Consider the following 12500-nt stretch of genomic DNA (forward strand, 5'->3'; position numbering starts at 1 on the left):
ACTAGTGCCAGGAGAGCTGGGTAATGCACCAGTTCATGGGATTGGTCAGATCCAACATGTCTCAACACATCTCCAAGTAATGTATTCACTTCTACTGCCTGTAAAAAGAGTTTCTAATATTAGATACTGATTCCTACTTTGAGCTTTGTATAGTGTCAATATCATAACTAATGAAGATTATCCAGGTCCTAGTTGTTCGGGTGTCAGAACTCTTTCCCTTTCCATCAGACTCACCAGATGGCAATATGGTTTACTATCCTCTGAGATTAGGTCCCAATACATTGCTCTATCTGCTAGTAGAGTAACACTTGTAGAAAGGGTATTCTAATACAATTGAGATTTGTGAAGTTCTAGCTTCGCCCGGGCCTTCTATATATGGCCCGGCCAAGGGTATTCCCTTTATGTTTCTTAATCTAATCTCACTAATAACTTTCCTTTTGTCATCTATTTGGCTGTAAAAATGCAAGTTTTTGAGTATCTGTTGCCTGGATGAGAAGTATAGGGATTAACTGCAATTTAACCCAACGCCAACGGGTCAGAAAACAGCTCTGGAGCCGTTGTTTTGGGGGAAAAAAGCAAATGGCTAGTTCTCTCACCGGGACAGGTGCTCAACTCGGCTTACCCGTCTCACCATCCAACCAAAGATTTAGCGCGCTCAGGCGGCTGGTTTACATATAACCGCAACCCCCTTTTTTCACTCTAGAAACATGTGACTTATTGTAGCCATATAATATGTTATATGAAGGATTTTACTGTCTCATACTGTAGTATATACTCCATTTTAGGAGTGTTTTACTAATGTGAGTGTGTAGAGTCAATATTTTGTTTTGGGCAGGTAAGATGAATTTTTCTTTTTTCAAAAATTTAAAAATATACATATCAATATATCTACAAATATATACATATATAGAAATTAGTGTTTTCAGGCATGGAATGTCTAAAAACATGGCGTCGGACATAGGGAAATTTCGCAGCTGGAACACATGACTCTGGTCTCTTTCCCACCCCTCGGTGGTTGGGAGGCAGGGTAACGACTTTTGAGATGTGAGCAGTGGATAGCATTGTCACAGTACGCTTGTCTACCCACTGCAGGCAAAGCATTCCGGTGTTATTACTCCAGAAGTCGATCTGACCCCGACTCGCCTGCAGGTCCGAGGGCACAACCCAACGGCACTGGTTTTCCGGGCCGTGCAGATAGTGGAAGAGAGTCGGGGATGAATACCAGCTGTCTGTGTACAACTGATACCCCTTGTCGAGCAGCTTTGCCTTCTCCATCAGGTCGTCGACAGCGTTCATACTCGCCGCGATCCTGCCCCATGTAGATATTGAAGGCCACCATATGCCCTGCCTCTGGACCATCGGACAAACACAGCTTGTAGACCTTCAAGCCCCTCCGAGCCCTCTTGCTCGGGTTGTATTGCAGGGCTTGATGCCTGCCCTTGAAGACCCACAAGCTCTCGTCGGTGGTCATGTTCTTGTTGGGGACGAAAATGGTATGTCAAATCCAAGACGCCAATCACAGGGCACAGCTTCCACAACAGAAAGTCATGTGACAGGTCACTTGAGGTATGTGCGGGAAACGGGTAATTTTCCACCAAACTACCCGGAAGGTTTCAGAAAATCACGTGATATTGTCACTGTCTCTCGCTCTCTCTCTCTCTCTCTCTCTCTCTCTCTCACACTCACACTAACACTCACACACACACACACATACACACATACACATACACACATACAAACACAGTGGGGACGAGCGTCATGGCGGTCTCTTACACAAGCACACGCATATGTACACACGCGCACACACACACACATACACACATGTACACAAGCACACGCATATGTACACACGCGCACACACACACACATACACACATGTACACAAGCACAGTGGAGAAAAGTTTTATGGCGGTCTCTCTCTCTCTCTCTCTCTCTCTCTCTCTCTCTCTCTCTCTCTCTCTCTCTCTCTCTCTCTCTCTCTCTCTCTCTCTCTCTCTCCCTCTCTCTCTCTCCCTCTCTCTCTCTCCCTCCCTCTCTCTCCCTCCCTCTCTCTCCCTCCCTCTCTCTCCCTCCCTCTCTCTCCCTCCCTCTCTCTCCCTCCCTCTCTCTCCCTCCCTCTCTCTCCCTCCTCTCTCTCCATCTCCCCTCTCTCTCTCTCTCTCTCTCTCTCTCTCTCTCTCTCTCTCTCTCTCTCTCTCTCCTCTCTCTCTCTCTCTCTCTCTCCCCCTCTCTTTCTCTCTCTCTCTCTCTCTCTCTCTCTCTCTCTCTCTCTCTCTCTCTCTCTCTCTCTCTCTCTCTCTCTCTCTCTCTCTCTCTCTCTCCCTCCCTCCCTCTCCCTGACGTCATCAGCAAGAAAACTTAAAAAGTGCATCCTTCCGAGGCCCCCCCAAAAAAATAAAAAAATAAAAAAAATAAATATATAAAAAAAAAAAAAATAAATAAAAAATAAAAGATTTTAAAAATGGGAGATTCCTTGGTGACAGTGCTCCCATCACTGTCCAAACAGACTTGCGCACGCAATTGTATAACCTTTTACACATTCATGCACACAATTACCTTTTTTTTTACTTTTACAAACGAACGCACAAACTTCCCAACACACACATCCATCAATCAAACAATGAAAAACATGCAGAAACTTTTATACAAATCACACATGCACTTTCACTCACAATTACTACATTACACACACACACACTCAAAGATGCATGTACAGATTTCCCAACACAAATGACCGAGAAACACACAAACACACAGCAGACAAAATAAATGTGCAAAGAAATAATGCATAAAATTTTATACAATTCACACATGCACTTCCACACGTAAAATTACTGACTTGCACACGCACACACAAAGTTGCACACACATATTTCCACAGATACACACAAAAACACAAGCCAACAAACACAAACATGACGAAGAATAGATACACACATCTATATATGTAGACATATAGTTGCGCAAAGATAATTACCAATATAAATACCTGTATACATACAAACTAGCTCAAAAAGTCATTCATACAGCCATACAGCAATCATGCCCATTCGCATCCGGAGGGACGGGTTAGAAATGGAGCACATGAATACACGTTCCCATCTGGACGGGTCCACACGCGGGACACGTATACACGTGACCCGTCGTTATGGGGTTAAGTATGTCTATTAGGAATGATTCAATGCTTAAACCATTTCTGACTGGCATGTCGCGTACGTCCATGACATGCCCCCGGTGAGTTTACTTGTTTAATTGTTTTTATACATAGATGGCTACATAAACTAAGTCACCAATGAGCCAATTACAAGTATTGCCTGTCTCGCCTGTTTACCCTTTTCTTTATTTTACGAAAAAAATTTACGTTATCTTATTTTGCTATTACTAATGTTTTTAACATTATAGTGATTATAATGTTTATAATAAAAATAAGACCATCGATATTCATAGCACTAGTAAAAAAAATACATTTTCCTGCCAATTCAAAGAAAGGTAAACTCAGGTAAAGCAGAGCACAGCATTTTCCCCATTTTTTATTAATTTTTCCCAGTGGCAATGGGTTAATCTTATCTCCCCTGGATGGTAAAAAATACATGCCATGTCCACCAAAATTTTATTCTATTAACCTAATGCCGCCAGGTGGTTTCCTGATGTGAAAGCCCTCTCTACCCGGATGTTTTCATACTAGCCCGGGCCACGCTGCCGGGGAATTGTGTCAGCCCGACAGCGTGTGTGGCATGACTGTGCATGCCTCCAGATTACGGGACCAGCACACCATGGCACGTATGCACATACCATCCGGAATATAGTCCAGGCACTCAACGGCATGTACGTACATGCCACCCAGTGGCAAAGGGTCCAAGAGTATTTAATCACCGTGTATTCAATAATTGGTAATACGTATCTAAACTTTTTACCCCATTTTTCAAAATACTCACACACACACACACACACACACACACACACACACACACACACACACACACACACACACACACACACACACACACACACTCACACACACACACACACATATATATTTATACATCTATATACATATACATATATCTATATAAATAAATATATTTATATATAAATATATATTTAAATATATAAATATATATTTATTTTTATTATCGTACACACACACACACACACACACACACACACACACACACACACACACACACACACACACACACACACACACACACACACACATATATAATTTTATATATATACACATACATATATATATATATATATATATATATATATATATATATATATATACATATATATATATATATATACACATATATATACATATATATTAGATATATATATATACATATAATACATATATATATACATATATATAATATATATATATATATATATATATATATATATATATAATAGATATATATATATATATACATAATACATATATATATACATATATATAATAAATATATATATATAATAGATATATATATATATATATATAATATATATATATATATATATATATATATATATAATACATATATATATACATATACATATAAGTATATATATATATATATATATATATATATATATATATATATATGTGTGTATATATTTATATACATACATATAAATATATATTTATCAATTTATATACATATATATATTTACATGTTTACATTTACAGTATGTGTGTATATATATCTATATATATATATATATATATATATATCTATATATTCATCTATTCATTTATCTAATACATTCATCTATATATATAAAATATATATATATATTTTATATAAATATATATATATGTTTATATCTATATATATATATATATATATATTTATCCATCTATCTGTGTATATATACATATATATAGATATAAACATATGATTATGTGTATGTATGTATGTATGTATGTATGTATGTATGTATGTATATATATATATATATATATATATATATATATATATATATATATATATATTTATATATAATAATATATATATATATATAATATATATATATACATATACATATAATTAGATAAATATATATGTAAATATATATATATAAACATAAATAAAAATATATATTAACATATATACATATATATATATATATATATATATATATATATAAATATATATATATATATATATATGTATATAAACTATATATGTGTGTGTGTGCGCACGTGTCTGTGTGCCTGTGCGCGAGTGTATAAATCTATGTATATATACATATATATACACATTTATATAAATATATATATATACATATATACATTCACATGTACATATATGACTCGATGGTCCAGTGGTTAGAGCACTGGACTTCGACCCTCATGGTCCCAAGTTCAATTCCCTGTCGCAGCAGTTGTAAAAATGCCTGTGCTCTAACTGCTCACTCGAACCCGATCTCACGTCAACAAAATAACAGAAAATTGAGAAGTCAAACACAGGTGCCGTAGGGGAAGTTACCGCCGTGGCATAGGTGTTAAGCGCGTCGAACCGCGGTTGATTAGGGAGGGCATCCAATCAGGCATGGGTGACATTGCCATATAACCTCTCATTTAGTGAATGAGAGAGGCCAATGTCCTGCAGTGGAATGAATGGCTTGGAAAATTAATAAAAAATGGGGAAAGTACTCAGCTCATTTTCTATATTTTTTGTGAATTGTCTTTACACATAGATGGCTCTGCTAGTGCTTGGCCACAAAGGAGTCAATTAATAGACCTTGTGACCATACCTGATTTGAAATGGCGGGAAAAACATATTTTTTACTAGTGCTATGAATATCGATGGTGTTATTTTTATTATAAACATTATAATTACTCTAATGTCATAAACATTAGTAATAGCAAAATAAGATACCGTAAAATATTTTAGTAAATAAAAAAAAGGGTAAATGGCAGGCAGTACTTATAATTGGCTCATTGGTGACTTCTATGTGTAAAAACAATCTAATAAGTAACTCACAGTGGGCATAACACGTACATACACGTCGTGCCCATCGGCATTGGGTTAAAAAAACATATATATATAAATATATATATATATATATATATATATATATTATACATGGTAGAAAAACCCACAATGCAAGACTAAAATTTATTGAAAGTGAGACTACAGTTTCTAAATCCACCCTTTTCCATCCTTAGCTCACTTTCAAGAAATCTAGTTTTGCATTGTGGATGTGGTATCTACCCAGAAGAATGTTTTATCATTCATATATACACATATATACATACGTATATACACATATATATATCATATATATACATATACATATATATTATATATACATATATAAATTATATATACATATATATATATATATATATATATATATTATATATACAAATATATAATATATACATATATATATATTTTATATATACATATATATATTATATATATACATATATATATTACATATATACATATGTATATCCCCTTGGTGACAGGTGTAGAAAACTCTTCGCCCTGGCGAACCACGGCAATGTGCTGACTTTGAACACGGGAGTTCAATACATCAAGCCGAATAACCACCTCGGCCGTACGCCACATTTCGAGCGGTTTGTTTTCACGTCTATAGACGTGACCCGTCAGGAAGGGGATATATATATTATATATATATACATATATATATTGAAAGCCACCATCAGTCAATGTCAACCTATATTGTCTCTACCCACTCCTCTCTAGGTATAGTCAATGCCTGGATGAAAGAATGTGAGAAGCTAGCTGTTGGCCATGTTGCATACCTTCTCTCATCAAGCAGCTGATGGATCAAAAGGAACGGCCTTGACTGATATGGTTTCGCACAAGGAGTTGCCTGAATGAGGTCGCAAGCGACAACAAACTGCCTTCAGGATGCCGGTTCCACATTTTTCCTCAGGGTTAACTGCCTTGTGGTACTTATAAGATGAAAAGGCTTCGGGAGTCAAGCATGAGGAAAAATCCAGAGCCGGAGTCTGGAAGGCAGTTCGTTGTTGCTTACGACCTCATTCTAGCCACTTCTGCAATACTGCTGGTGCCAAAGCATATCAGTTTATGCCGTTCCTTTGGATCCATCCGCTGCGTGAAGAGTGGACAACAGCTTGCTACATGGACAACAGCTTGCTACATGGACAACAGCTTGCTCTTCACATTCTTTTGCCCAGGCACTGACTCTACTTATATGGAAATGGGTAGAGACAATAATGCCATAGTCAACATCGACTGAAGGTGGCCATCGACATATATATGTATATATGTATACATGTACATATGTATGTGTATATAAAATATGTATATATGTATATATGTATATATGTATATATAATATAAAATATAAATATATACATATATAAAATATATGTATACATATATAATATATACATATATATATATATATATATATATATATAGATTATATAGATGATATATATAATAAATATATATATATAAATTTAAATACATATATATATATATATATATATATATATATTTATACATATATAGATAGATTAAAAATATATATATATATATATATTTAAATTTAAAATATATATATATATAAATTAAAAATATATAAATATATAAATTAAAAAAAAAAAAAAAAAAAAAAAAAAAAATTATATATATATATATATATATATATATATATATATATATGCAATATATGTAAAGTATATATAAAATATATATATATATATAATATATATAAAAAATATATATAATATATATACCTATATGTATATATATATATATATATATATATATATATATACATATATATATATATATAAAAATGTATATGTATTATATATATATCTTTTATATATATTATATATATATATATATTATATATATATATATATATATATATATATGTTTTATGTATACTTTACATATTTATATGATGCATATATATATATATATATATATATATATATATATATATATATATATATATATATATATATATATATATACATATATAAACATAAATATATATATTTATATATATTTTTATACTCCATCCAAAGTAATGTATCTGGCAAATGAAAAAGTTTCACATGATTAGCTACTCATCTATTTCGCTTATCAAATCTAAATTGTTAACTTATTGTGGACTTGATGATATAATGAAATCCTTCTTTTGAGAATTTGGATAGAAGTAATAAAAAATAAAAAAGTTTGGGTTTTGACATTGCTTCAGCAGATATATAATTTTTCTTTCTTTATGTACATATCTGTATTTACCGTAAAATGTTTTGCAGTAAACTCAAGCCAAATTCCAGCAGTAGTTAAGTAATCCTTTACGTCTGGTATTTTTGTGACAAATTTCCAAACAGCATTTAGTAAGGGCAGCTGCTGATGTTGTGATGGAGCTGCCTGATTCACACATCTTCCCAAGTCACATAGCAATTCATGCTGTGACTTGCCTGAAAAGCAGTTGCATAAAAATATTGGTAAAAAATAAACATATATCATTAACATCCTCGCTAAACATAATCCAATATCCTGAGTTGTTATATTCTAAAATTCCAATTAATATATTCAAATGAGTTCTAATAGTTATAGAAAAAAATCTGTGTCAGAGTGTCACACACAATCTCATATCTAAAATTCATTGGAAAATAACTATCAATCTGAATAATAATGACATCCATTTACCTGGGTGGGAGCAACCTGCAATAAGATGTGTGAGGGCAATGGCATTCTGAGCAATGAAGTGATGTGGGAAAGTAATGAGAACAGCTGCAACAAGTAGATTCTGTCCTAGTCCTTCTCCTCCTTCACACTGACGTAACACACTCTGAAAATTACTATTGCTATGTAACAACCTTTCTTTTATGGTTGTCTTCTTTGCAGCCCATATTTCCAATGTTTAGTTACATTTTTAAACTTTAGAGTCTGGATGTAGTACAGTGATATGCGTTTACTGCTGGGAGTGAGTTTTGGGCAATAATACTGGCTCTGACTGGCAGGTCAGTCAAACATCATAATGCCCCTGTGCTAAGCAGAAGAGTTTCTAGATATATTTTCTATAAATACATTTAAAAACATGTATTTACAATTTACTATACAAAGTGAGTACACAGCATATTATATCTTTCATAAGAAGGGATAGATGTTTAAGGTAAATACTGCATAATTTATTGCTTCTTCAGGGTTTGTATGGGTGTGGAGGATAAGGATGAGGTGTAGGTGTGGGTGTAGGTGAAGGTGTGAATGTAGGTGAAGGTGTGAATGTAGGTGTAAGTGTGATTGTTAGTGTAGGTGTGGGTGTTGAGTGGGTATAGTATTGGTGTAGGTGTTGGTGTTGGTGTAGGTGTTGGTGTAGGTGTTGGTGTAGGTGTAGGTGTAGGTGTAGGTGTAGGTGTAGGTGTAGGTGTAGGTGTGGGTGTGGGTGTGGGTGTGAGTGTAGGTGTGAGTGTAGGTGTGAGTGTAGGTGTGAGTGTAGGTGTGAGTGTAGGTGTGAGTGTAGGTGTGTGTAGATGTGAGTGTAGATGTGAGTGTAGATGTGTAGATGTGTGTTGGTGTTGGTGTGAATGCAAGTGTCAGTGTAGGTGTGGGTGTAAGTGTGGGTGCAAGTGTGGATGTGTGTGTGGGTGATGGTGTGGATGCAAGTGTCAGTGTAGGTGTGGGTGCAAGTGTGGATGTATATGTGGTTGTAGTTGTGGATGTGGGGTGTGTGTGTATGGATGTAGGTGTGGGTATAGGTGTGGCTGTAGGTTTGGCTGTAGGTTAGGATGTAGGTTTGGCTGTAGTTGTGGCCGTAGGTGTGGCGGTAGGTGTGGCCGTAGGTGTGGCGGTAGGTGTGGCCGTAGGTGTGGCCGTAGGTGTGGCCGTGGGTGTGGCCATAGGTGTGGCCGTAGGTGTGGCCGTAGGTGTGGCCGTAGGTGTGGCCGTAGGTGTGGCCGTAGGTGTGGCCGTCGGTGTGGCCGTAGGTGTGGCCGTAGGTGTGGCCGTAGGTGTGGCTGTAGGTTTGGCTGTAGGTGTAGCTGTAGGTGTGGATGTGTGGGGTTGGTGTAAATGGAGTTGTGGGTCTGAGTGTACTATTGGGTAAAACTGAGGTGGTATGATATTTCTTCCAACTATCTTTCTACCTTGCAGCAGGTTAGAAGGACCTAATCAATGTCAATCCTTAAACCTTAATATTACAGTTGAAAAGTTGATATCTTAAGAATATAGGCAATATTTTTACTTAATCAAATGCGTAGAATTCACTATGAAGGGTAAATAATTCACAATTGATGTTCTCCTAGCACCTGTAACACATGATGAGGAGCTCTCTGAGCTAAGCACTGCATCATCCATTCCAAGGGTGGTGACAGGACACGAGCAGCCAAGGTATCCTTGTCTTCTCCCATGTTTACATCAGCTTCTCCCTCTGGCCACAAACCCTACAAGAGAAATGATTCACATTTCAAACTTATTTTTATTCACATTCTAGCAGACCAGAGTAATAGTCAGAATAAATAACAGAAACAACAATATTAGAAAAGCTAGTGCTATTTTCTCTAGAAAACAAAAACAAAAGGCATTGAACACTGTCTCACTGGTATGAAAGGTTTGCCATTGCACTTACCAATCAGTCAGCATCTTGGAAAACCAGTGTTCAATGCACTGGGTTTTGTTTTCCAGAAAAGATAGAATTTGTATTTTTAACTGTATTTTTCACTAATTGTTCATCTAACATTTGGTGGACTAAATTTAAACATAATATACTAATTTAAAGTCTAATCTAAGGAACTACAACATGATTCTGGATGGAATGGTTCATACAAATTCTCTTTTAACCCAATGCTGACGGGCATGACGCATACATGTATGCCATTCCCACTGTGAGTTTACTTGTTTAATTGTTTTAACACATAGATGGCTACACATACTAAGTCACCAATAAGCCAATTACGAGTACTGCCTGTCTCGCCTGCTTACCCTTTTCATTGATTTATGAAAATATTTTACATTATCTTATTTTGCTGTTACTAATGTTTATAACATTACAATAATTATAATGTTTATAATAAAAATAACACCATCAATATTCATAGTACTAGTAAAAAATACATTTTTCCCACCAATTCAAATCAGGTAAAGTCACAAGGTCTATAAATTGACTCTTTTGTGGCTAAGCACTAGCAGACCCATCTATGTGCAGACATATTTCACAAACAATATAAAAAATGAGCACAGCATTTTCCCCCATTTTTTATTAATTTTCTTTGGCAGCATTGGGTTTAGCTTTCTTTTTGTGAATGTGCATGTGTGTGCTAATGAATTGGTCCTTTGTTCGCTTCATATCCAATTATTTATAAACATATATAGTGAAAAATGTAACTAACACACACATGATGGGTCAAAGGCAGCTTAAACGTTAGGAGGAATGACAATAATAAGTTTGGATGTAGGTTTGGAATGGGCATTGTGTAAATGTTGACTTGAAACATCCGTTGTAATACTAGGAATCCAAAACATTCCTTCTAGCCATTAACTCAACAACTGGTGCAGATGGCAAGACTGTAATGCCATGCCGCTGTAAAAATAAAAGTTCATCTATTGTCTTTATACAAAGATGGCTCTACAAGTACTTAATCACTAAGGAGTCCGTTATAAGTCTTACATATCTCACATGTTTACCCTTTTCCTTTATTTTTTGTATGTAAAAAAAAAAAAAAAAAATCACAAAAAAGTACAGGGGACAGTATATAAACCTGAAATTATTGGGTTAAAATCACCTAAATGAACTACTGATCTTAGAAAGGATGGTTAAACATCATATGAATTAAGTTGAATATTCATACTTATGAATATAAACTTTGTAAAACTTCAAACAATGTAAAGCTGCACCTGAAAGGCTAATGATGACTGCTGAGAGACTGGAATTACTTGATAATTGAAGGGTTACAATAATTATCTGAAATACTGAATGATTATTTGGACTACTGCACAAATAATTATTGTATTTATGCATTCTTTCATACCTGTTTTAATGTTTGAAGAAAATCTTCCACACCTTCTGACATGTACTGAGTCAGATTAGGTGCTACCTCAGAGCCCACTTTGCAGACATACATTCGTGCATATGCAGCTAACAAGGGATCACCAATGCCCCTTATCATTCGGGATAACCTGGCAAGAGCTTGCTCACCTTCCCTATATAAAAGACAATCAAATGCTTTAGATAACTATATTTGCCAGAATTTCATGTATATTTTTTACAGTATTGCATGTACTTGAACTATTTATAAAAAAAAAAAAAAAAAAAAAACACACGCACACATGCACATGCACATGCACACACACACACACATATTATATATATATAAATATCTATATATACACATATATACATATATATACATATGTATATACATTTACATACATATATATACATATACATATATATATGATAAATATATGATATATATATGTATACATATATATATATATACATATATATATATATATATATATATATAT

General features: G+C 34.6%; 1 protein-coding gene across 2 annotated transcripts in view; it reads right to left on the reverse strand.

Moving 5' to 3' along the window:
• The window catches only part of LOC125041168 (VPS35 endosomal protein-sorting factor-like), a 62695-nt gene that overhangs the window by 6884 nt on the left and 43311 nt on the right, over positions 1 to 12500 (reverse strand). For both annotated transcript variants that reach the window (XM_047635982.1, XM_047635981.1), the window contains 5 exons: positions 12002 to 12173; positions 10283 to 10417; positions 8685 to 8826; positions 8271 to 8452; positions 1 to 98 (listed from right to left, as the gene is read on the reverse strand). The exon at positions 1 to 98 is cut by the window's left edge and continues 49 nt beyond it. In XM_047635982.1, the coding sequence (XP_047491938.1) occupies positions 1 to 98; positions 8271 to 8452; positions 8685 to 8826; positions 10283 to 10417; positions 12002 to 12173 (729 nt within the window). The remainder of the gene's footprint in view (positions 99 to 8270; positions 8453 to 8684; positions 8827 to 10282; positions 10418 to 12001; positions 12174 to 12500) is intronic.

This window comes from Penaeus chinensis, chromosome 30, assembly GCF_019202785.1.
Source record: "Penaeus chinensis breed Huanghai No. 1 chromosome 30, ASM1920278v2, whole genome shotgun sequence".
NCBI lineage: Eukaryota > Metazoa > Arthropoda > Malacostraca > Decapoda > Penaeidae > Penaeus > Penaeus chinensis.